At 48.6% G+C, this 27,396-nt stretch overlaps 1 protein-coding gene across 8 annotated transcripts in view; it reads right to left on the bottom strand.

Moving 5' to 3' along the window:
- Grik4 (glutamate ionotropic receptor kainate type subunit 4) overlaps positions 1–27,396 on the bottom strand; it is a 426,707-nt gene that overhangs the window by 42,171 nt on the left and 357,140 nt on the right. For all 8 annotated transcript variants that reach the window (XM_063264893.1, XM_017595455.3, XM_039080793.2 and 5 more), the window contains one exon: positions 3,394–3,507. In XM_063264893.1, the coding sequence (XP_063120963.1) occupies positions 3,394–3,507 (114 nt within the window). The remainder of the gene's footprint in view (positions 1–3,393; positions 3,508–27,396) is intronic.

Here is a 27,396-nt window from a genome sequence, read left to right on the forward strand (position 1 = left end):
GTACTGGACAGAGTTACTATTTGATACTGTGATGCCCTGTGCTGAGCATCCAGCCGTGTGTACCAGAGGGTGGAAACAGCTGGGGTTGTGTACCTCCAGCCTCAGGGCTACCCATAGGTCAACAGTCACCGTCATGTTTTAGCTCCCTCAGTATTAATTGGGAAGTCAAGGCCATAGCCTGACTGTGTTTCTATAGCTGGCCAGAGCAGGGTAGTATGGAGAAAGGATGTATGTCTCCATTTCTTGTGGAAGTCCTCTTGGAGCTCAAGAGAGAAAGGGGAGAGGAAGTTAAAGACATGGGGCTTGCTGGAAGTCAAGATCCCCACCCTGGAGTGAGAGGCCTGGAGTTCAAGCCTTTCCCCGAGATAGCTCTAAGCGTGAGTTTGGTTTTCTGTTCTGGGAGATGGGGTTTTAGTACCCATCCACTTTCCCTTAGAGAACCCAATGGGAAAGGCTGAGTGTACCCTGCAGGAAGTTACCAAAGACCACACAGGTACCGGTGTTTGGCTAGCTACCTAGAGAGAGCAAAGGCTGAACTCACACCTTGTTCTCTGGCTTATTAACATGCAACTAGCATGTATGAATTCCTAGCATGTGCCCTTATTAACATGCAACTAGCATGTATGAATTCCTAGCATGTGCCCTTGACCTACTTTTCAAACCGATCATAGCTGTGTCCTCATTTCTAAAATAAGCACAGCCCAACTGTGTTAGTTTCCTGGGATGGCCAAGGCAGAGTCCACAACCGAGAGGCTTACAATGACAGAAATGTGTCATCTCCCAGTTACTGAGGCTAGAAGGCCCACTGAAGTGACAGCAGAACCTGGCTGTCTCTGAAGCCCCTGGGAGAAGGCTCTCATCTCTCCTAACCTTTGTGTTGCTGGCGATTGCTGATGCTTGTTGGCATGGAGATGCCTCCCTGCGGCTTCCGTGTTTGATTCCTCACGGCCTTCTCCCCTGTGTATCTGTGTCCAAAACCCCCACCCCTCAAAAAAGTTATCTTAAAGCAAAGTCTTACTGTTGGCATGCCTTCTACACTCCGCCCAACAGTTAGTTACCTAGCAACAGCCAGGTAAGCCTGGCTTGCTATAAAAGGAACTGTGTGTCCTCTCCCCATCTCTTACTCTCTCTGACTCTCTAACCCCCCTCACTCTCCCTGTCTCCCTGATTCCCTTCTCTTTCTCTCCCCTTCCCCCCTTCCCCTCTCTCTCCAAATGTTCCTGGTCAGCCTCTTCTCTCCCTCTCCCCCTCCCTCTCCCTTTCCCCTTTCCCCTCTTCCTCTTCCTCCTCCTCCTCTTTCTTCTCTTCTCTCTCTCTCTCTCTCTCTCTCTCTCTCTCTCTCTCTCTCTCTCTCTCCTTTTCTGTTCTCTGTCTTTTTCTACTTCTACTTACTTCTCAACTCCCCTTCCCATGTCCCTAAATAAATTCTATTCTATACTAGATGGCTGGCATCTCAGGGGAGAGAGAAGCTTCAGTATGGGCCCGCTGAAGTACGCCTTCCACCACACCAAACCACAGTGCTCTATAAAACATATCCTTGACTTTTAAAAACACAACACTTACTAGGTAAGTTTGACTGGTCTAGAATTTGCTGAGTAGAAAGGACTGGGCTTGAACTCACAGAAAGGTCTCTGACTTTCTTCTGCTGGGATTAAAACATGTCCCACCTCATCCAGCCAAATTCTTTTTTTTTTTTAATGCAAGACACTGGCTAGTTATTGGCCAAGGAACTATCCAAATCCAGTCTGACTTTACCTTATCTCTTTATTACACTGGCAAGAACTTTGTTTCCCAATGAGGTCATGTGTGTGGATCTTTGGAATTGGGTCTTCAATGTGTACTTTGAAGAGGACACAATTCAACACCAAACCAGAGTCCACATCACAGGTACCTGCAAGTGTCTGGGATGTAGATGCTCTCAGTAAGTGGGAGCTCTCATCACAACAGGACAAGGGAGGACATGGTTTTGAAGGGCCACAGACTCTTTTCTCCACATGGCACATAGCCATTCCCTGTTTGGTTCTAATGGAGTCCTCACTGCCCTGTCTCTGTCTGTAGATCTTAACCCCTCAGCTCTTATCTCTTCTTCTGGCCATCTTTCCCAGGTAGCCCAGCAGAAACAGCATATCTGTGATAAGTCAAGCCTGCTGGACATGCTCTGCAGCACAGACACTTCTGTCCTGTAGAAGGACAGAATAGCTACAAAGGCCCTCTTTGATTCCCAGGGGCATTCAGATTTACATGTAAGAAGGATAGGTCCACTGGCAAACTGTTGTTTCTCCTCCAAGGCAGCATCTCTGTGAGACAGGATGAAGCTACAAAGACACTTGGTGGCTTCTCCTCCCCTAAGATTCAGGCTGGAGGGCTTGTGGACAGTCCTGCTACACTTTATCTTAACTCTTCATAATATTGGAAAGGACTCTCTTTCCAAGTAAGGCACACATTCAGGTACTGGGGCTTAGGATTTCAGCACGTATTTCAAAAGAGACACAATTCATTCCCACACTAGAATCTACCTCACAGTGACTGGGACACAGAGGTACTCAATAAACGAAAGCCATTGTCATAGTGACTCATGGTGTCACATCACATCCTGGAGAATGTGTGACAGTTAAATTATGACCACTGAAAGTGACTAGAATACAGGGAAATCTATATGACAGCCATACACCTAGAGGTAGTTTAGATGAAGAATCTTCTGGTCTAATAATGGAAGCAAGGAAGTTCCCATTATTGGCCGGCCACAGAGTGATGATCCATTTGATTGATGGCCCACAGCCAGAGTGACTCTTTCCTGTTCTTTCCACAGGCAAGACATTCAGATGTCATGTCCATCTTTGGCTGACTATTGTTGGGCTCGTATGTATTCATTTTGATGCTTTTCATGTCCAGAAAAAAAAAACTCCTTAAAACAGTGAAAGCAAACAAACAAGGGATGTAAACAGCCAGTTTTGGCAGATATAGACGTATTCTCCAGAACTAATAAGCAAGAGAGGGCAAAGCCCACAGTCCCACACTCTTATAATGTCCAGAGTGAATACACACTGGACCCTGGAGGCAGAGGAGCCCTGAGCATGCCGGCTCTGGTCCCTACCTCCTGGAAGAGCATAACTGAGGCAAGTCACTGACACACTATGTACTAAGTGGCACTCTTGGTCATCCCTATTTAGAGACAGAAGCCATCTTGTCTGGAAATCTCCCAAGTGGGACTTTTCCATCTCTTCTGTTTGTAAGTTCCTGCAGCTGATGGAGGGGGAAAAAATAGCCCAGTGCTTTCGCATTTATGTCTCGAAATCTAAATATTTCTGTGAGTTATCCATTATTACCATATAACTCGGTGTTTGCATGCAAATAACTTTAATGGCATAAATGCTTGTAAAATAAGTCTCTTACCATATGAACTCTGTAAAGAATACTAATTCCCAGCGTCATGAACGGCTTGGAGAAATCAATCACTTTCTCACGTTCAGCTGTGATGGTGAGGCCCGCCACAGCCAGATCTGCTTTCTGAAAGGACACAGAGAGAAACTATCAGAGGAGGTAGGACCAGAGGCTGTCCCTGCTGGGAAGGTGTCACTCTGGTCAGGCTTCTTGGCTCTGTCAGGACTAAACCATCGCTCTCAGAAGGGCGCATGTGGAAGTTGTGATCCATGTTTTCTTACTGGTAGACCCCTCTGAATTCATAGATAATTTACAATGGGAGAACACAATCAGACTGTTCAGATACAATTTCCAAACGTTCCAGGAAAGAACACCTTCTGGGCAAACTTCCTCAATATTCTTTTCTGTCAGAAGTTCTTCCTTGGATCCAATTTAAATCCATCCCAGTGAAAAGAAGACCTTTCATATTGTCTACAAGCCAGTACGTGGGGCCGTGAGGAAGCCCAGAGCCAGGTTCTAGCCTGTTCTCTACCTAAGTAAAGAAGACCTGATCAAGCTCAGTCAGTCAGTTTACCTAGGATTCCATAATCTCAACCACAAACCAAGATGTACAGTGAAGAGAGTATTCAGTTCTTTACAGCAATTCTCTAGTGTAATGTTCAAAATACAGCCTCCGGGGTCACTTATATCTATCCACACCACCCATTGAACCAATTAAAATGTGAACTCCTGAATCTTCCCAGAGCCCAGGGTCAGATTCTTTGTGGCTGTATGTAGAATTCTATATTCCTAGCAACTGATTCTAACCTATATTTTAATATTTAAAAGCAAATACTTAAGAGTCAGGTTTCATCACTGAGGCAATGCATTTCAAATATTTCATCAAAAAATGGGAAGAAAAGAGAAGTGACCACAAGGCCGTTAGTCCTGAGTGGGCTTGGGTACCCAGAGCATGCATGTATGTGCACACACATTTGATGACCGCCAGACCATTGCAAAGAAAGTAGGACACTGTTACACTTTGGATGTGACTATCCCCGCCATGGCCTCCTGTGTTTGAACATGGGGTCTCTAGTGGTTTAGGGAGGTTGCAGAACCTTTTAGAACTTTTGGAACCTAACTAGAAGATAAGGCCCAAATGGTGGAGCTTGTGGATTAAGTTTGCCGTCCAGGGACATTCACTGTCTGTCTGTGTCTCTGTCTCTGCCTTTATCTCTGTCTGTCTGTTTGTCTGTCTGTCTGTCTGTCTCTGTCTCTGTCTCTCTCAGCTTCTGGTGCATGCCATGGTCAGAGGCACCTGCTACCACATCCACGTCACCTTGATGGATTGTGTTCTCTGAACTGTGAACCAAATCAAATCTCTCCCATTTAAGTCGTTGCTAGGCCAGAGCAATGGACAGTATCTAATTCAGAGGCTAATGTGACTCAGAAAGAGTAAATCCATCATTTCACTTTCCACATCCTCCTGCCGGTCTCCCATCCTCAATGCATGCCCTAGCACAGGTTAGCAAACTTAGACCCAATCAAGTAGAGCCGTCCTTCAGAGACACTGGAGTGCAGCTGAACGAGCGTTTTAATGAAGAGGGGGGAAAGTGAGTGGCTCGTTCCATGTTTCTGTGAAAGTGTTGATGACTACCACCAAGTGAATCAGCCCTTGGGTGACAGAGTAGGGTTTGATTAGTAGATTGTCAGTATCTCCATCTGGGGGCACTTTCAGAGGCTTGCCTGGGACTTGCAGAACCTCAGCCTGTCAGTGACCCTGACTTGAGTTCAGCTGGTGAGCCGAATGCAGAACAGGCAGCCTCAGAGGCCTGCGGGGGCAACATTACACTCGTGGGTGCGGTTACACTGTAGAACAGGGGTACAGCCCTACCTGAGACCTAAGGGAGGAGCACGAATTGAAATAATTAGAATAAAGCAATGGAAGTAAACATTGGGACAAGGGGCTGGGGAGATGGCTGGCCCGACCAAGGGCTTGCTGTGCAAGCGTGCTGATCTGAGTTGGATCCCCATATTCATGCTTAAAACTTTGTTAGTAGAGATGCCCACTCATCATCTCAGTGTGCCTGCAGCTATGCCCTCGTATGTTATGTCCCTGGTGCTTACTAGCTGGCCAGCTTAGCCTAATTGGTGAACTCCAAACTAATTAGGGGCCCTGCCTCAAAATATCAAGGTGACTAACAGTTCTTGAGGAATGACTTGAAATTGATCTCTACCTCACCTCCAAGCATAGACACACACACACACACACACACACACACACACACACACACACACACAGAGAGAGAGAGAGAGAGAGAGAGAGAGAGAGAGAGAGAGATTGTTGTATGAGTGTAAGGATCTACCTAGATTTAAATCCATAGCATCTACAGAAAAAGCCAGCAAGTCTGTAACCCTAGCATAGGTGTAGGTGGAGACATGGATGCTAAGAGCTCACTGAGCCAAAACTTAAGTTTCCAGTTCAGTGAGAGACCCTTTCTCAAGGCAATGATACAATAAGACACCAGTGTCCTCTCTTGTGCCCACATCGTCACATGCTGCTGCATAATCATAAAGCGCGCGCGCGCACACACACACACACACACACACACACACACACACACACACACACACACGCTAATTACAATTTTTAAAATGATTAAGTTGACAAAACAGGCAAGGGGTAAACATAGCATCTGTTCCTTTCTCTGGTGATTTCCTTTTTTTCCAGAACTCCAAATCAATTAACCAAAGTAAATTGCGATGACCCCGGGTTTCCCTTTTCTACACTAGGCTTTTCTGTAAGAGGGGCAAACTTTGGGTAATGATTTGGAAATCATTTTGTGAGTTTATTCATGTTGGCCAACAAAGACATTATGAATGCCAGAACAATCCATATGTCCATATGGACAGAGCACTGGAAATGGGCTACGTCCCTTTTCCCTCCACCTGTGTAGGTGGGGACAGTATGCTCCCGGCACACGCAGGCCATTTCTCCCCCAAATTGGAGCACACATAGAAAACTGCCTTTTGGCTGGCCAGGCTGATCTGACGCCTCACCCCTCTCCTTCCTTTCTCCTCAGGCTGGATTACATTGGGGAGCAAGGAAGCAGCAGCAGCAGCAGCAGCAAGCTACAAGAAACCGGCAAAAGGTTGGTGGCGGCTGTTTTTTATATTTAATTGACTCAGTATAGAAGAGTAATTATCTACCTTGGCTTCAGCGCACCCCGGGGTGCCAGCCACGATCACGTGGGATCAGATTATTCCAAAAGATGTGTGTTCATTTTCTTTTACCTTAGTTAAAAAGACATTATACTATAAAGCAGCCTTCAGATGAGGAGATAATGTGCTATGAAGACACACTAACAAGCAAGGGGGCTGGGGCTGTGTGACTGCTACTGAGTTTAAGGCTGGAGGCTGCGGGAGTGTGGGGAATGTGGGCACCTGGCTGCCTGTCTGGGGCCTTGGGGTGGGGTGAAAGGCTATGCTCCCATGGGAGGGATCAGTGGATGGGACATGAGGGGGATCTGGGTCTTGTCACAACTGGTCCCCAACCTCGCTGTGATCCTGGCAAGAATCCCTTAACTGGAATGGGCCCCTTAACTGTGAAGAGAAAGAGTCCAAGCAGGGAGCTCCCTGACTTTCCTAGGTTTTCTGCCCTGCTTGAGGTCACGTGACTTCCCTTAACTGGTCCCCATTCTGCCCCAGGAGGTGATGGCAGGATGGAATGGTGTAGTATGCATGAGGGCAACATGCCCAGGGCACAGTCCGAATCCTGGGCTGGGCAGCAGCTACAGGAACCTGGAAAGGGCGGGAAGGAAACTGTGGTGCTCAGGCCAGACCCTGGCATCCTAGGGTTGGGAAAACAGACCAGGCCAAGAGTCAGGCTGAGATCAGAGACAGGGAAAAGAGAACACACATCCACCACGTGGTGGGGGCAACACACACATAAAGGTGTTTAAACGTATCCCTGTGAGCCCAGGCCTTACTCCTTTGCTTAGTTTTGATTGAAAGTGTTCTTTGAAGGCCTTTGTATGCTGCCTCTGAGGGATGCCCCCTTTTATCTCCTGAATGTTGGTGGAATTTACAAGGCAGGGCCAGGCAGGAGCTGGCCTAGAGGTGACTTCCAAAACATCCCACTCTTTGCCTCTTTGGAAGTTAACGGGGGTCATGAAGCAGACTCATGTTTGCTTTCAGAGCCCAAAGCCCCCAGGCTGGCCCACACTTCTCTGGGGACCTTGGCCTGGGCTGGGGAGGTGGGGAGAAGAGCATACTTCTAGTAGGGACCCTGTCTGCTCAGGTTGCTTGAGCCCACAGTCTTCCCCCAGGCTTCCCTGATAAGGAGGACATCTGTTGGCAGCCACAGAGCCTGGTCACCCCAAGTAGAGAAACCTGGTACAGTTACCTTGGCTGCCATCTTAAGACAGCCACTGCCCCGCTTTGTGCAAAATCCTCTCTCTTGCATCCAGTGGGGCCTCCCAGTGCTCTGGCCTGCATCCCCCATGTATGGCTTTCCCTGAGGCATGGATGAGGGGACAGTCAGTAGGCTACCCCTAACTCATTGTAACTCATTCATTGTTCTCTGGACAGGCTTTGTGGCTATGGTTCAATGTCTGCCTGTGGAGACAATTTGCAAATCAAGAGAGATGACTGCATGGAGAATCCCTAGAGGCTGTGAAGACTGGAGGGTGCTGCTGCATTTCACCAGCGTGTGTTGGCTGAGCCTTTGGTGTGGTGCAGGCCTTTCTGGACTCAGTCACTCTCTTGCTGGGTGACCTTGGACGAGTCATTTCACTTCTCTTGGCCTCAGTGTGCTCATCTGTCAAGTGGGGGGTAATCAGAACCTACTTTCTGCAGTAGAGGGAAGGTCAGGGAGAGAGTATTGGTGGGTTGTGACGAGTATGGGCCTGGTCCACGTCTGTTGTTGGGTGACGGTGGTGATGGGATGCTGCTGAACGTGATGAGAGAGCTCTGCTCAAGAGGCCTTGGAAACACATCTGAGCCCATAGTGAGTGGCAGGCTATCTAGTAGGCCCCTGGCTACTCAGGCCCTCATGTCTTTTCACAATGACCTTGTGCTTCCCTGCCTGGCCTATGTCGGGGGGATCTTGCAGGTCTCATATCACCCCAATCTTTGGGAATCTCTGGGGAAACAGATGCTAGTTAGAAGGTAGGCTTCCCCATATTCTTGTCTGAACCTCTCTGTAAGAGTAGATGGTATACCCCACACCCAGCCCTGCCCCTGGTCCCGCCCCAGCCCAACCCCCAGTCCCACTTCTAGCACCTTACAAATTCCCTCAACTCTACAGAGCTGTCTCTGGCCAGCTTCTAGAAATTTCTTCCCTCTGACATTTTTACACACATCTCAGCTTCTGCCCCAGGAAGTCATGTGCCCCTGCACTCCAGCTCCCTATGCCTCTTTGAGCCCAGCCTGTATCTGCTGCTCACGTGGGTTCCTTCTCTTTGCTTAACTTTGTAATTGCATCTCTGAGCTCTGAAAGGCTCTGGGAGGAGGTGCCACTCAGAACAAGATGGTTCACAGAAGCCCAGGTAGATTGCCTCTGAAGAGCACGGAACACTTCAGTCAAGGCTAAGTAAGGGTGTAGAAAGGGGCTGACATTCTCGGTGACATCCAGAAGGGAAGGGACTTTGAGGCCATTCCTCTCTTCCACAACCACAAGCCTGTGTCATCACAGTAAACTGGGTTCAAGTTCAGCACTGTCCTGAGGTACAGCGGGGCTGATGACCGGATATTCACGTCGGTCATGTAACTGGATGAGTACAGGATGTGCTCAGGGGAACAATGACCGGATACTGGCTGAGCTGGCAGGATGGACGATGTGGGTGAGAGTCCCAGAACACTTGCTTTATCTGACTTTTTTTTTTGCAGGGTTGGTGGGGGGAGTGCGCAGGGTCTCTCAATATAATCCTGGCTGTCCTGGAACTCTCTTTTAGACCAGGCTGGCCTCGTGACTTTAGGAAGCCCTCACGACTTCCTCATACCTACTTTTTACTTTACCATGAGATAACAATGGCCGGCTCAAGATCCTTTAAGGCTATGTGAGAATGCACACCCCATACATGAAGTACAGTGCTTATATACCACTATGTATCACAGGCTGAACTCACAATCCTCCTGCCTCAGTCTCTTAGGTGCTGGAATCACATGAGTGAACCTTCAGGTCTCCTGGTTTAGTGCTTTCTCTTGAGGAGTTTCCTGTGAGCTGGGTGCACAGTTTGAATTCCAGAACTTGGGAGGCAGAGGAAGGTGGATTTCTTCATGTCCAAGGCCAGCCTGGTCTACAAAGTGAGTTTCAGGACTACCAGGATTATATTGAGAGACCCTTACACTCCCTCCTCGGACCCCGCAAAAAGAAAAAAAAAAACAGAAAAAGCAAGTGTCCTGGGACTCCCACCCACATCGTCCATCCTGCCAGCTCAGCCGGTATCCGGTCATTGTTCCCCTGAGCACATCCTGTACTCATCCAGTTACATAAGGGACATGTGACTATCCAACCCCACCGTACCTCAGGGCCATTCGAAGTTTTCCCTGTCACACACCGTTCCTACCCATCTTCTCAGGAGCCGGCCCTCCCACCTCTCAGTCAATGAAGGAGAGAAGACAGTCACTAATGTGCCTCTGCCAGAGCAGTGTCTGGGCCCATTTCAGCTCGGCTGCAGACGCGTGATGTGATCTTAACTTCTCTGTGTCTCCATTTCTTCCCTGATGAAGTGGGGACAATGACAATTCCTCCATTCATGCCCTTCTAGCCAGGCCAGACCACAGTAACTCTGCAGATGGGGTCTCTGATCATTATACTTGCCCTCAGGTTGCTACTCCTAGGTCTTACTTTCCCATGACTACAATTTCTTGAAGCAGGCATTAGATTCTTTAAGACAGAACGTACACGGCAGAACCACCCTTAGCTCTGTCCACAAAAGAAGAAGCTAAAACACTAAAGCCCTGAGAGGTTAGTCATTTGTCCACGCTCACACGGCTAAAGAAAACGAACTTCAGATCCACATGTTCAGATCCTTTAGATTGGAGACTCTGTCTTCTTACAGTTGTATTGTTCCTGGTCAGGGTTCCACAAGTGGTCGGTCACACAATCGATCCCTAAGGACAATTAGTATAGTTCAAGGGTAGGTGGGCACCCCCTAACCACAGTCTATGCTCAATCCTTTTCTCACGACAGTCGAACCAAGCTGATTTCTTGCAAATGACTGGTATGGGAGGGACTTTTATTTTTTTTTCCAGGAGGCCTGAATACATGATTCTGGCCAGACACTAGTCCTGGTTCATCAGGCCAAGGGACATGAAACCCCAGTTTCCCCACTAGAGGGCGCACACCCCACTCCTGAATCATGAACCCCTAACACCCAGGACAGCATTAGCAGGGAACCCAGGCCCTTATTGGCCAGAGCAATTGTCAGCAGGGTGCTAATTACACTTCTGGAAGGAACCGAATAGGCAGGTCTAGGCTAAGCCAATAGCCAACCACGGGGCCTGCTCTGTGGTTAAGCGGCCCCTACTCCCAGGCTCTCCATGCCCAGTCCTCTGCTGCTCAGCCAGGTCTTATTTAAGCAAAGCATCTCCACCCACTCGGGATGAGAATCTGCACACTTCTATCTTTCAGTCCATTCGCCTGCTGCAGGCCTTTCTCCCACCATCCCCAACTATGCAGATGCCCAGGGAACTGGAGTCTCAGTAGGGAGTCAAGGCCTCTGAAGGAGGCCACTGCTGGCTCTTGTGTGCCTGGGGAAGCCATCAGGTAGACTCTATAATAACACAGTCTTCTGCGTGCGACATCAGGATAGATGCCCACTCCACCACCACAGGTAGTTAGGGAACATGCCTAGCAGTCACATGACATCTGCCCTGCCCAGAGGGTAGCAGGGAGGTCATCCCTTGGCTCTTCCTTTCTTTCAGAACCAATATATGAGGTGAAGGATAAAGGGAATATAATCATGTCTAGTTTTGATCGCCTGTATAGGCATGCGCGCGTGGGGGCACACACACACACACACACACACACACACACACACACACACACACACCCCTTATGTCCAGTTTGGTCACCTGCACTGGGATTCCTACCTCTCCAACCTCCTCCCTAAGCCTGTTCCTCCTACGCTTCCATTCAGAGGAAGCCCCCAGACACTCTTCACAAGCCTGTTTACTGGGCAGAGCCTGTCACAGTGATGCTGGCAGAGGCAGATGCCAGAGACACATTAGCATTCGTCCGGGGGAGTGGCAATGTCATCCCTAGGTCCAAGTCATCCCTGGTGCTATTTCTTGAGGTGACAGTCTATTCTCAGGGTTGGATGGATTCCCTCAGAGTTAAATTAAAATCCCCATGAAATATTTACTTGGCTGGGCGCAGGGCTCGGTTACTGGCCTGTGAGGACAGATTGAAAGAAAGATTGCAGGCTGTGGGGAGATGGGGTTAGCTCATCGTTGGAGGGTGAAGCCATAGAGCACGGGGTCTGAGCTGGGTCAGGGGGCTGAGGAGAGAGTGTTAATTTTTGATGTCTGCCGACAGGTTTCTGTTCACCGTGCTCCTTCCTGGCCTTTGTGGTCAGATAGACACATGCCTGAACCAGGCTCTGCCAGCACAGGGTGTCACACTCGGCCTCAAGCTAGACCTCCATTTCCTCTGAACACTCTGTCTCTCTCTTTCTCTGTGTCCCTCTACCTCTCTCTCTCTCTCTCTCTCTCTCTCTCTCTCTCTCTCTCTCTCTCTCTCTCTCTCTCTCCATGTATGATGTGCATGTGTATATGTGCATTTCTGTGTGTGAGTGCAGGCTAATGAGTGGCATGGCAAGTGTGTGGAGGTCAGAGGACAACTTTGGGGCCAGTTCTTGCCTTAAAAATTATGAGACGGGGTTTTGGGTTAGTTTTTGCCAAGTTGATATAAGCCTAGTCGAACCAGGATAAGGGGGATATCAGTTGAGGAATTGCCTGCACCAGATTGGCCTACAGCACATCTATGAGGGCATCCTCTTGATTGTTAATGATGTAGGAGGGCCCAGCACACTGTGGGCGGTGTCATTCCTCAGCAAGTGGGTCTGGGCTGTTTATGAAAGTTAGTTGAGCCTAAGCCATGAAGTGAGCCAGTAAGCGTTTCTTCATGTTTCTGCCTCAGTCTCCATTCAAACTTCCCTTCATGCTGGGTTGTAACCTGGGAGTTGTACATGGAAATAAACCCTTCCCTCCTCAAGTTCCTTTTCATGGTGTTTATCACAGCAACAGAAATCGGACTAGCATGGTCTCTTCACTGTTCACTGCTCTGTTTGCCAGGCTACCTAGCTTTCAAGCTTCCAGAATTTTCCTGTCTCTGCCTCCCATCCTACCAGAGGGATACTGGTACCACAGATATACCACACCATGGCGACTTTATGTGAGTTCTAAGGGGTCAAACGTGGGTCTTCTTGCTTACATGGCAAGCATGGCAAATACTTTATCATGCTGAGGCATCTCTCTAGCCTTCACTGGATACCCACACGATGGGCCACTCCCAGCCCTCTCGCCCTCATTATCCTACCTCTCATTTTTTTATGTGAGAACCACCATCTAAAATTATCTTGCTAGCGTATCAGGCTACCTGCTGATCATGAAGAGTGAGAGTTTCAGGAGGCAAGGGACCCCTACCTGTCATTTACAATCTTGGCCATGTCTACAGAAGTGTCTGTCCCTTGGTCAGCACCCAGGAAGTACTTGCTGAATGGATGTGATCAGGAAACACCTGAAAGGGGAGCCCAAGCACTGAGTCTCTCAGCTCAGTTCCCAATGAAGGCAAGGTAAGCAGAGTGTACTGGGTCTGGATAGAACCTCCAAGCTCTCGATACTGGCCACATAATAGATGCCTGTTGCTTGGCATCTCTGTGCCTCAGTTTCCCCAGGTGGAAAACAGAAACAGTGATAATATATATTCCACAAACATACTGTAAAGTTTAAATCAAGGAGCACATAGGAAAGAGTCAGGAGAGTGCCTGCAACAGGACGTGCCACAGGAGAGGGCACTGCTACGACTCGTTCGTAGCTTCAGGCATTAACCTTAACTTCATTTATTAAACTGATTGCTTTAGAAAATTCGATGTGGATTCTGAAGAGTACGAAGAAATCTCATGATTGGAAAATCGATATGTATCATACACACACACTCTCTCTCTCACACACACACTCACACACACTCAAAGACACACTCACACACACTCAAAGACACACTCACACACACTCTCACACACACTTACACACACACTCTCACTCACTCACACTCACACTCACACACACACACACACACTCACACACACTCTCTCATACACACACTCACACACACTCTCACATACACTCTCACACTCACACACACACTCATGCACACACTCACACACTCACACACTCTCTCACACACACTCACACACACTCACACACACTCTCACACACACACTCACACACACACCTCACATTGTTTACGTCATAGTGGTGTGGAAAGAAAGCAGCATACAGAGTTTGGGTCTCGGTGACGGCAACTTCCTCACATCACCACATGGCTGCTGTCACCACAACCTGCCTGGCTTTCTGAAGAATGGCTCCAATTCGCACAGCTCAGGGAATGGAAGTAGAAGCCTCTTTGAGGTTTCAGGATAACACACTTGTTTCTTTTTACTTTTTCTTCCTCCCTCCTTCCCTCACTTTCCTTCCTTTCTTTCCAGACAGGGTCTTACATAACCCAAGCTAGCCTCGAACTCACTTTGTAGCTAAAGATGGCTAAATTCTGGCCCTCCTGCCTCCACCTCCCAAGTGACAGGGTTATAGTGTGTGGCACCACACTCAGTTCCTGTCGCATTTGAGAAAGGACTCAGAGGCTCCCTCCTGCATGCTAAGCAAGCACCCTTCCACCTGAGCCACATCCCCAGCCCAACACGTCTAAGTGACCGTTACTGACACTGTGTCCAGTCAATACCCAGCCCAACACGTCTAAGTGGCCGTTTCTGACACTGTGTCCAGTCAATATGCAGATGTTAATCTCCACAAGTTTATGTGCTTAGAGACACTAAATCCCTACCCGCAGGCACTCTTCTTCTGCTGGTGTCCCAGCCCTGTTTGTTAGGGTCCAGGAGACAGTGGTGATTGTGGCTGGGGGCAGGGCTGGGGAGGCAGACATGGGGCACACAGGCTCCATCAGTACTCAGGACTGCAGCCTTAACTGTGATAGAGCCTTTCCTAAACTAACTGTGTGAGCCCTCTCCCTGTCACCCTGTTTTGGGATCCAGGCTTGTTCAGGGCCAGAGTAAAGCATAATCAATCAGGCAAGCTCCTGCAGGCGCCTCTGATGCTCTAGGGCCCTGAGAGGATGGCAGCTTGTGGTACCATAGTTCACCTTCCTATTCGTCAGGCCTGTAATTAGGAGTGGTGCGATTCACAGGCTTGTTATTACGACTGTTTTCGCTAGGTGAAACAACATATCCAACTGCCGGGAGTACCACAGAAAGCCACCAGAGACCTCCCGGGGCCCCTCTGAAGACTGTGGGGGCTCCTGGGGGACCTTCCTTTCTTTCAATAACTTCCTGAGTAGCCTCTCTCAGAGACAGGCTCCTGAGCCACCCATCTCATCAGGAGAGAGCGACTGGGGTGGCCAGCCTGTCACAAATGCAGAGTGTCCCTGGCGCTCATTTCAAATGGGTCCTTGCACAAGCAGGGACACTGTGGAAGGCAGCGGGCATCTCCCAAGCCCTTCCACCCCAAAGCCTTGGGAGGGAGAGCATCCAGACACCGCGGTAAATCATTTTCTCTCTTTTTGGATAAGCAAATGGGTTTGGTCTTTTTCAGAGGAATGCCTCACCTTGTTGACACACACACACACACACACACACACACACACACACACACACACAAACAAACAATAACAACAACCAAAATCAAACAAGAAACCCAGGCAGAGCTGACGTTCTCAGGTTCTCTTTGAGTGCTGTGACTACCTCTACACTCATGGATAACCTATTTAGGGTCATGAAGGAGACTCCCGTGCATGGCTGTATAGTCATGGGACATTGGGACAGTGGCCACCTTTGAGAGAGAGAGAGAGAGAGAGAGAGAGAGAGAGAGAGAGAGAGAGAGAAAAGCAGAAAGGGTAAGGAGCTGAGAAAGGGACCATTGAGATGTTGATTATGACAGTGATCGCAGGGGCATGTCCCCTTGTCACAATTCCTCAAGCTGATTTATAAACCCCTCTGTAACCCTAAATCAGCGACATTTTAAAGATTTGTTTGTTTATTTTTGTGTGAATGTTTCTGTGTGCACGCTCATGTGTGTGCAGACAGGTACACAAGCCCGTGCACATGTGCAGAGCCCAGAAAAGTCAAGTGTCCTCTATTCCTCTGAGACAGAATCAATCTCTCTCTCTCTCTCTCTCTCTCTCTCTCTCTCTCTCTCTCTCTGAGTCTCTGCCCCACTTGAAGATGGGCTGACAGGTATTTATGGGGTATCTAACTTGTTCTCGAGGTGCTGAGATCTGAATTCTAGTCTTCATTATTGGGGTAGTAGACACTCTTAAACTGTGAGCCAATTCTTCAACCCCGTTTTTTTTTTTTTTTTTAAATTGACAGGTTTGCCCAAGTAAAACAGAGAGAGCTGTGAGGTAAGAGCTAGTGAGACGAATGAGGGCTGTGGAGATGTCCCTAACTGTGTCACACCCTTCCCTGTTGACTTCACGTGGGTGTGGAAAGGCAAATTCAGGTATGCTTCTGCTCAACATCTGCGTGACTTCTAAAGCAAGAAGAGGCAAAGTGAACAACTGGAATTTTAGCTGGGTTTGGGTGTGCAGCCGGATGGAGTCAGCCCAGATTCTGCATCTGGCCTAAACAACTGAACAGACTGTGCGAGGCCCGGAGGAGCCAACTGTTTGTGCTATGAGCATCCAGCAAAGCTTGCAGGGGAGACGGGGTCTGGGCTCTCCCGGAGGAGCTGCAGCACCACACACCCCCAGAACCCACTGTCCCCACCTGAGTGGAGTCTTCTCAGAAGCAGAAGAGACAGTGATGCTCACAGCAGTATGTGGGAGCTACCCCCTAGCTCTACCCGGCAGTAGGCCAGAGGGCTGTCAGGTCCCTGGGGTCAGTCACTTAGCCTCTGTTAGCATGAATGGTAACACTTCTCTCCTCCTTCCCAGGGTTGCTGTGAGGATCGAAGGAGGAGCTAGACAAGGCCCAGCACGGATGATCACACAACAAGCTTCACTGCTCTCATTGAGATTCGGGTTTCGATTCTGGAATCCTGCTTCCTTCCTTTAAGTATTCCTGTGAGTACCAAGGAATGTGGCCTCTGCTTTGGGCCGCTCCTGGGGTGGGTTTCCAAGGCCACGCAGTTAAGAGTGGCACGTTTCTTTATCTCCCCCCACCCTTCTGACTCTCTTTAAATATCGCTGAGACTGACCCTGCGTGCATGAATGCCTATGGTTCCTGCTGACCACAGACACCCTTCGTCTTCTCTCCCATCTGTGCCCTCTCTGGCAGCCACATTCCACTGCCGTCTGGGACACAGCAGGTTGCTCAGTCTGCCTCCTGGATTTGGGTAGGAACTTGCCTGGCAGACGCCAGTAGCACTTTCCCTAGCAGCTCAAATTCATTGACCTGACCACAGCATGCTGCCTTCTCAAGGGACCTAGCCTTTTTTAATTTATTTATGTGTACTGCCTGGAGAGCAAATGCCTATGTAGATGGGAGGCACAGGCATGAAGCTTGGCGCGTGAGGGCTCGGAAAGACAAGAAAGGATCCCTTAGTCTTGTGGGATCGGAGGGACTGCTTTTATAGGTGTCCCTGCGGCTGATGCCACCAGTCCAAGTCTGACTTCATGCTGGTGCGTGCGCCTGTGTGACATCAGGTGTTTCTGACAAGCACAGGACAGCAAGAAAAATAGTGTGTGGCTCTGACTCCTGGAACGTATCATCATTCCACCCTGAACCCGTGAGCCAGCAGGACCAAGCCAGAGCAAAAAGCAAGCAAAATGCCAGCAGCCCTGGCAAGGACAGGGGAAGGGGCACATTTGGGATTCACAGGGAAGTGAAGGATGGGCCCGAGCTGCCTGCTGGACAAAGCAGGGGGCCACTGTAGCAGGATTAATGGCTGAAGTTCCTCCCATTGGGCAAGGGAACTTCGTATGTTTGAGCAGCTCTGACAGCGGTCAGTCAGAACTGGGCCACACGGGACTGGCCTGGAAGGTTTTATATCTGTCTCTGGGCCTGGTCCAAGCTTGCTGTGCCCTGTACTGCCAGGTTGTAAAAGGTTTCTCTACGTTCCCCTGCTGCTGTGAAGCCTGTCCACAGTCCTTTTGCCACCACAGCAAACTAAAATAAATCCTCCTTCAGGGCATTCTGTCAGGGACTTTGTCACAGTACGGAGAGACGTAATGAATGCAGCCACTTATCCAAGTCCACATGGCTCCTAGCTGGGGCAGACAGGTGGGCAGCTTGGAGGGAATGGCGTAAGGGGAGGCGAGCACAGTCTTCCCACCTCACCACCACCACCTCATGTTGAGGGTTTCTGAATATAACTGGGGCCCAGTGCTGCTGGCTTGCTGGCCTTCCTCACCCACCTTGCTGGCTTGCTGTATTCATGCCATCTACTTTCTGCCATTGCATCGACAGAATCTCTTTAAGCCTACCATGATGGTCCTCTGCCATCCAAAATAGGGAACAGAAGTAAGACTGGAGTCCACACTCCAGTCTCAACTCATCCGATAACCAAGCACAGTTCATTCTAAGTCTGGAATGCCTGTTGAATCCATTGCTACCATGGTCTTCATTCAGGACCTCTTTCCGAAGCCATTCATCCAATTGACCAGTCCTAGGCACCAGGGGTTCTCGAACTGAGTTAGACTGGGAACCAGCAGTTCTCACATGCATCATGATCTCTCCAGGGATCCATTAACTTGCGGACTGATGCCCTTACTCCAAGACTCTCATTCAGAAAGTCTGGATAAGGCACGAGACTCTGGACGTCTAGCAAGGAGAAGATGGTATTGATGCATCTGATAACATGGGCCACAGTTGGAGAACCTCTGCTCTAGAGTTCATTTCTACATTAAGTCCCGTTGATCCTTGGTTAACAAGCTCTAGTGTTTCTCTACTACGTTCAGGACACAGTCCTATCTCCTGGCTGTGATCTACAGGGGCTCTACCAGGTTTCCTCTTCAGCATCACACCAAGATACTGATGTCCCTTCAGCCCATGATGGGGGCGCACTGTACTCTTTATGGCCCATGTGTTGTCCAAGCCAATGATAAAGTCCAATGGGAGGATCTTAGTGTGTGAGAATGACCATCCTGGACCTTTGGCATCAGTGAGACTGGGCTTTGAATTCGAGATCAGTTTATGTGACTTGGAGGTAAACTCTCTGGTAAGCAGAAATTAACCTCAGCTTCTGTGTTGTGAAATATGAATAATAATATTTATACTGCAAGATTGTTTGTAGAGAGGAAATGATTCATGAAGAATACCCGCAGGTACTAGGTGTTCAATAAACAATAGCTATGATTTTCATTAGCTCTGCTCTAAAGTCTTGCCTGGCTCCTACAGCTTAATGAGTTCCTCTTGTCTCTGCTCCCATAAATTTGGTACGTGATCCCACTTTGCATATATCTCATGCTATGGCTTCATGTTATATACTGGGCCCCGTTCCCCATAGAATCAGGGCAGTAATATGAATATTAAGGAGTAGACTCTCCCAGCAAACTTTCAGACACCAGGCTTCACAAGCTTTAGGCAGTTTCATAGGAAGAAAATCTACCAGAGATGGATAAAACTCCACAGTTGAGGGCCTGATGGGTGAGCCTAGAGCATTGGCTGGGTTGGGAGCCATGCTCACTCCTTGGACAATATACAACCTGCACTGCTGTACTTCATGGTTCTATCTATACAGATTGTGAACTCTGTGAGATTCAGCCTGAAGCCACAACCAAGATTGGGTCAATACATCTAGGGGCAGGTAATGTTGACCGGCCAAGCATGGGAGTACACAAGCAGGCCCAGCAGGGGCCTATTTTCAGGAGTCACATTCTACTTGGGAAGGAAAAGAGTTCAAGGACCAGGCTTAGTAACCTCCGAGACAGGCTGAAGGAACAACCAGAAGCAGAATTCCTAAAACCCGGTAGTGAATGAGGATGGCTTTGGGGACTAAGGCAGAGGCTAAGTCCCTGTTTGCTGAGCAGAGCTCTCTCAAAAACACATGTGACCTCAGACTAGACCTACTACATAGGAGATTCTATATCCAGGCGACACACTCACCTGTGTCACAGAGGTAAGGGACTGGGGCCAAAGTATCCTCAGAAGAAGTCATGATGCTACTGTCCCTAACTGTCCACAGGAGACAGTTCCTTGCTCAAGCCCCAGATCAAGGTCCACTGTCCATCTCCCTGTGTAGCTGCAAGCCATCCCTTAGAAAGTTCAGGGACCTTAATTAACACATTCTCATTTCCTCTACAGACCCCTTTCTCTCCATCACAGCTGGCACTCAGTGGGGAAGGCAGAAGTAATCCCAGTGAAGAGACTCTTCTGATACATTTCCCAGGTGCCCCTGGGGTTTGGAGACGTTCCCAGTGTGAACCAGCTGAGATAACTCCAAACCTCAGTGAAATGTGCCCACTTCAGATTTCTCCAATCAACACCTTCAGCGAGAAAGAAGCAATGCTGGGATCTAAAGACCCACAAGTGAGGCCTTCCCTCAGACCTGCAGCTGCCTTCTTTGGGCCTTAGTCTCCACAGTCCCATGAAAGGGCTAGACCCTACTCACTTTCTAGGAGGTCAGGAGTCAAGCTGTGTGTATTCTCTGGTGGCATGAAGATATCAGGTTCATAACTGTCTACTTTGGGGTTTTTTTGGCAGGTACTTATACCTGGATGTATTTTGTTTTCATGTTGAATATTTCTCCAACCTTCACTTCACCTCACCCATAGCTTCCAAAGATAGGACCCCCTATCTGATCTCCAAGACCCTACCACAGCGGCAGAAGCATCGGAGGTGTCAAATCAGTCTGCTGACTGATCCCCAGAAAGCTTTCTTGTCTGACCCTTGACCTGACAGTGGTTGCTATAGACCTGCCAATGAGTGTTTTCCCTAGAATGCCAAAGAAGGGCTTGCCCCATAACACCTGGCACCTTGTCTTGCCAACCTAGTGCTGCTTTGACTGCATTTCATGTCCCACGTCCATTACATAAGGAAGTCAACATGCACAGGGTGACCATGCTTTCCCTCAAGGAGCTGCCAAACAAGTCTCTGGTGGGGTGGATTTCTGCTTTTACGCTTGCATTGTGCTACAATATACTTTGCTCTTCTCATCACTTACCCCTTAGGGGACCTTGTATGAAAGCTGGGGTCTGCCCTTCCCTTTCCTGTTGGAAAATTCCCAGAGAAAAGGTATCTGGTTTTAAGACCCATTGCTTCCAGACACGAGTCAGTTGAGGCTCCATCGCCTCTGCCTAGATGGTGTGTGCACCCACACACGAGGTGGGGGTCAGGAGTACGGGTGTGCTGCTCATAACAGAACCACTCATGATGCTTGATTTCTCATTGCTGGGACGAAATAAATTCCTGACGGAAGCAACTTATGGGAAGGAGGTTTATTTTGGCTTACAGTTTCAGAGACCAGAGTCCATCATGTTTGGAAAGGTTAGTGACAGGAATGTGAGGCTGTTGCTTCTCACCTCCAGGAATCAGAGACTAAGAAGACCACAAGCAATGTCCATTTAGCATCTTCAAACCCCACCCTTCACAATAAACTTCCTTCAGTGAGACCCCACAACCCAATGTTCTATAACCTCTCAGGACAGCACCACCGGCTGGGGATCAAGAATTCAAACACATCAGCCTGTTGGGTGGGGGGGGGGCATTTTATATTCAAACCAATATCCCACTTTCTAGATAGAGGCACAAGTGTCAATCAAATGTCACTCTCAAACAGATCTCCAAGAGCTTCCTCACTGGTGATCCTGGAGCAGCTGATGCCTTCCTCCCCAGCCTAGCATGCAAATGCAGAGGACGGGAACTCTCCACCCGAGACAATCTCTGTCACAGTTACCTATTCTCATGCTCCCATGAGCATGTGGGAAGAACATGAGCTTGGGGAATGAAGAGGCTGTTGGTCTAAGCTCTGATCATAAAATATATGGCTGGATGTGAGTTAATTACAGAACTTCCCAAGTTCCCATGCCCCCATTATGAAACAGGGTAACAATCCCTATCTCATAGTTACCTGTGATAAATGGAACAGAGTCTGGAACTCTTACCTGGCATTTGAAGATACCAGTCCTTCCTCCCTCGTCCTTAGCTGCTTAGCTTTGGGCTAGGGAAAGATGTGACCAGATGTCTGAGGCAGACATGACCCTACTCTATTCTGTGACAAGGTCAAGGGAAACCAGAGGGAAGAAAAGCTGTGGAAATTCATGGATGAACTTCCACCAAAAGCAGGGGACAGAGAGTGTGGCTGGGCCTCCCATCCATGGCAGGCTGTGGCTCTGGAGGCCCTGCTGTGGTCTTCTGCAGACTGAAACCCTCACTCCTCGTGGTGGGAAAGCTGAGAGAGCCCTGTGCAGTGCCGGCAGCTACACAGCCATTCGGAAGAAAGCGAGAGGCCAAGCACACTCGAAGGGCTTTTATTGGCTTTTAATCAAGCATGCCTAAAAGGACCTGAGGACCACAAAACAGCCTTTAGAGAACTCAAATGAGACAGCACCATTCCGGGGAGCCTGGATGGTGGAGGAAAAGGGAAGGTACCCGTGACTGAAGATGTAGTTCCTGTCCTGGCCCTTTAACTCCCCAGTCTGTGGATAACAAACCAAGCAGAAGCCACATGGACTGCTTTTCTTCCCAGGCGGTCTTGGTTTGCAAGTGGAGTCACACTTCACACACAATAAGGAAACATTCCAGAAAGGGCTTTCTGGGCCAGCCGGCCTATTCCTCTTCCCTTGAGAGGCAGGACAACCTTAACTCATGCTTACAGATTGACATGAAATGCAAGCCTCCCAGTTTACCAGGTTGCAGATCTAAGTGTTAAAATCCCCCTACTCTCTCCATCACTCCCGGGCATCCTCAGCATTGCCCTGTTCAGGCTCATGCCATCTTCCTGGGTCACTGGCATCTGTCTAATGCAATGATGTGTACATGGTATCCACCCTCTCCCCTGCTGAGTAAACCCAGGACCAAAGTCAAGCTGCCATTCCTCTCTGAATACAATAAACAGACTGCCCAGTCTTCAGTCAGTAGTGTCCACCAACTGTCTGAACACAGCTTGCATATTCAAACACAAGAATCCCATCCCAGCCGGCTCCTGAACATAACCTATTGCTCTATGGCTCTTCTTATGCCTGATTATGGTTGTCCAGAGCCAAGAGCATGGTACTGAATGAATCCCAGCATCCATCACACCCAGAATGTCCTTTCTACAACGATGATCCTTCCTGACCTCTCCAGGATCCCCTTCTTTGCTGAGAGGAGTGCACTCCAAGACATGCATCAAATGCCTGAAACAGAACAGAACCCCAAGCTCTACAATGTTTTATTGTCTCCACTAAGCATCCATCACACACTATGCCTGTAACTTTTGCAGCTTGAGATACAAGAACAAAGCTACCCTTCATTTTTTTTCCCCTCCTTCACAGTCATACAGACAGGGGATTCATTCTTACTGTGGATCTTACCAACACAGAATGCAATATTTTTTCCTTATTAAGTTGAGAGTTTTACCCACTCACCAATGGGAAGTATTTTATGAAAGGGCTTATCTTTGACACATCTGAATTGCCAGTATCACTACTTTTGTGCTTTGGGGACATTATTAAGTAAAATAAGATGACAGCAGCTCGAAGACCAGTATTGCCATATTTGATAGACAGTGACTAAGGGGTGGATAGCATATAGAGTGTAGATACACTGGGCGAGAAAGAAGATCCATCTTATCGTGCTGCTCATGACTCACAAGTTAAAATTTACAAACAATCTACTTCTAGAATCTTGCATTTGCAAGGTCATGGTTTACGATGGGTATCTGAAACCACAGCAAGTGGAACTTCTGCTGAGCTGGCTTTGCCTTTGTGGGCTGTTCCTTGAGCCACCACCGCAACTTGTTCACACTCTGCCAGACCTATAGCTACCCAAGTGAGTTTAAGTTCTTCAACTGTTTTGTGACAGTTTTCCTCTGCTGGACATTTGGTTATTGTGGGGATTTGATTCACAGGGTGGGTCGAGCACTTCCAACAGCACCTGGCGGATCTGGGGAGATGCCTGGTGGGTTTGCCATGCCATCATGACTATCTGAGAATCCACGTCAAAAGTCAGACACCAGCATGCTGTCAGTCATCCCAGTGTATCCTTACAGAGAGGAGGCAGGTAGAAACAGGGGACCACCTGAGAGCTCACAGGCACGTGAGCTTTGGGTAGTAAATGGTGAAGAGGAGAGACCCTGTCGCAAACAGAGTTTCATTTTAGGTAAAGGCTGTCACTCATTCACACACACACACACACCCGCCACATACACACACACAAACACACGCTGGCTCACGAATGTGTGCACACACAACACCAAACACCCCAAAAGCTAAAGTATAAATTAGTGAACTGAGGGTGTCATTCAGTGGTAGAGTATGTGCTTAACAAGCGTGAGGTTCATTCCCCAACACCATCGGAAACCTGTACTGTGCTAGCCCTTGTCATCCCTATGACGCCATTCTTACAGCCATTATTAATATATCATATGTCACACTGTACAGTAATTCTTAGTTTTCTCGTCTAACTCTTTGACTAGATTCCAAACCTTTTACAGGTAATCCCTCATATTTAAGCAGTTCTTGACAGGAAGTAGGCATTTTGATGAATGAGTGAAGTGTGGAGTTATAATTCAAGGCCACCTCTGCCCGATGGTTGAGAGCAAACCTTCATGGGGAGGGCGATGCAGAATGCCCCCTCACCACGTCATGGCTGCCATGGGGGAGGGGAGGTAAAGAATGAGTGGTATACTCATCTGGGGGCCCTGGATCAATTTCTCTCTGTTAAAGAGTGCTGAGTACCATTCTATGACCTATTTGCAGTTAAAATAGTCTCTGGCTTCAAGGTGGAAAGTGATCTCAGGAGACTATTTGAATTTTCTTTCAGTTCAGCAAAATGTCTCTGGCCAATCTTCCCAGTGGATTGAGGCCACGGACAGTCACCTCTCTGGGTCTCTGGCAAAGTCCCTTCCCAGGAGAGGAGATGGAACAAGGCATTTCAGCCTCATTTACACTTAATTCGTCAAAATGTCATTGGTAAGAGCTATTTGATGTCCCAGGCTTATGAGCCTTGAATCTAAACCTTGCAAAGCTCTTTTCTCTTTGAACCTAAATGTGCCATTCTGCCAACATGAGGCCACATGCCAACAGGGTGCTTTGCTCCGAACCGTGAAGCTAGATGGGGGCGCTCCCTCTGATGAAAGTGCCTACCTTTCCCCAAGCAGGGCCTGAGGATGGCTGACTAGGGCAAAACAAATCCAAACTCAAAGTTCTCCAAACAGCCACCCTCCCCGCCTGCTCAGACTTAATCCCAGCAGGGTGCTGGCCCTCTGGCCTGCTTCTGTGAGTCCCTGTTCTTTCATTCCCAGTACACTCCCAAAGCTAGTGGCATCTACACAAAAGGCATGCTGGGAAGATTTTCACACATATTCAGGAAGTGCTTGAATGACCTTCTTCAACTAATGCACCATGCGCCCTGGCAATACCTTGTGCAAGGAAGTAATAACTGGCCAAGGCTCTAAGAGAAACACCAGGGAAAATAACCCTGTCTCTCCATCTCATTTGCTACTCAGGTAGCTGCTATAGTCTTTTCTTTATAAATCCAAGCCCTCTGTGAGGGCTTCCTTTGATGTCCCACCATCTCCCCTGCTGCTGAAGTTTCAGCAGCATTGACCGAGCTTTTTGTCCAAAGCAATGTGGAAGACAGCCGTGTCCACAGACCTCCAACACCATATCCCTTCAGCCTGGTGTGCCAAAATGGCCTCAGAACGCCTTCCTGGGCCAATCCACCTTCTCCTTCTCCTTGAGTTTGTTCTGTCCCAGGGAATCCTTTGACATCCCTCCTGAAAGGTGACTCTTCAGCAGCTACATTTCAGTGACTCACAAAAAGCTACTCCCTTCCCCTTAGAGGGAGCTCAGCAGGGGTGACTTGGTTGGGATCCTGTCACTGTGTGTTCTCAACTGTCCCTTGTCTGCTCTTGCTGACAACCTTCACTCTTCATAGTAGGTGTTTGGGCTCTAGTCCTGACACTTCCTGGGGCTGCTGAGAGGTGTGGATGTGCAGGACCCCTTGGTGTCTAAACCTTCAGGTCTCAGCAGCTTCAGGCAGACTTAAAGGCAGGGAGGTCTCATAGTCCAGCCTTGCATAACTCCCCCGATCAGCCCCCAGATGTGTCCTACCCTTCAGCTCTGCCTTTGGTGCTTTGGGATCTAACTCCTCTAATGGCACTCCCCAAGGAGTGGAAGGGGTGATATCCCATGACATGAGTTCCAGGCAGTGAGAGCTGGGACTGCTGATGGATGCTCTTCTCCCAGCTGTGGACTGCTCCCTGAGCAACTGTTTCACCCGGCCTTGAAGACAGAAGCACTCGCTGCGGTACAGAGCCATGAATGGCTGCTGCTCTCACATTCTGACTTGTGTTTGTTCCCATCCTGCCAGGTGGTCCTCACCCCTTCCTCAGGCTTCCTTGCAATCACCCTCTTGAAAATTAGCAGGAAGCTTTGGCCTTGGTCTTAGTTTCTGTTTTCCAGAGAGACTCGCACAAGACAGTGCAAATACTTCCTGTATGCGCAGTGTGTGTGTGTGTGTGTGTGTGTGTGTGTGTGTGTGTGTGTGTGTGAACTTTTCACCAAAGGTTCCATCCAGTTGGACACTGCTTCAGTGAAGCAGCAAGGGTAGATGCTGACATCTTTGTTTACACCCAGACAACACTAAGATCTACACTCTCCCAGATCATGAGCACTGAAATTAGGCGATCCAGGCTGTGAACTTACTACCTGCACCAATTAATTTGACTTCTCTGAGCCTCCACTGCCTCATTTGTGTAAGAGACAGATTTGGTCTGGCTACCTCTAAGAAGCCCCAACAGTGTCATGGGGAATACTGTAGTACCAGCTGCTTGGGGGAAATACCTTTGAGGATGGATCTGGGCCTAGGTCTCCTGTATCCTTGGGGAGCTTTGGTAGAACCTGGGCAAATGATGTCTGACATTCCCCCATTTCTGTCCAGGGACAGTCCCAGTGACATCCAGACGTCTTGTTGCATGAAAAGCTCTTTCTGTCTTATCCAGACAGTTGCTCCTCATTCTCTAGAGGGTAGGCCAGACATCTCTCCAGGGAAAGTAGCACTCACCAGGGTTCCCACCTTTCTAGACAAGATCCAGTCTCTTTAGATGTTCTCTTGAAATTCCACCTCTCTAGACAAGATCCAGTCTCTTTAGATGTTCTCTTGAAATTTGAAGTATGTTGCCTCCCTTGAACTTAACATAATCCACCATTATACACAAATGTGGTTAGTCACAACTTTCTGCCTCACTCCCTTAGCTATAGGAGTTATACAGGCACTGTCCATACTTATGTATCGGGGATACATCTCATGTATCTCCGATGTCTGGAAGAGTGGAATGTATCAAAGAAGTGCTCGCTGAGTTAATGGACTAGTTACATAATACCACATCCCCGAGTTTTGATGAGATCAACCCAGTGCTGTTTTGGTTGAAAGACGAGTTGGGGTGAATTTTAAGATCCTTGTCTGATTGCCCAAGTCACTCAGTATGTAGATGCATGCCCTCACATCTCAGGATCCTCTCCCTCTCTGCAGCCCATGTCACAGCTCATTAGGGGACTAATAAGGAGATGGCTATTCAGTGACCTCCATCCCCAAAGTCTTCCTGCCAGACACCAGGCAGCCTGGGGGGACTAAAGAGCTGGGCTCAAGGTGACCAAGGGTGACATAGATGAGGGGCAAAGAAAAGGATTGAAATTTCAGCCTGCTGTGGGCTAACAGT

The sequence above is a fragment of the Rattus norvegicus genome, chromosome 8 (genome assembly GCF_036323735.1).
Source record: "Rattus norvegicus strain BN/NHsdMcwi chromosome 8, GRCr8, whole genome shotgun sequence".
Classification (NCBI taxonomy): domain Eukaryota; kingdom Metazoa; phylum Chordata; class Mammalia; order Rodentia; family Muridae; genus Rattus; species Rattus norvegicus.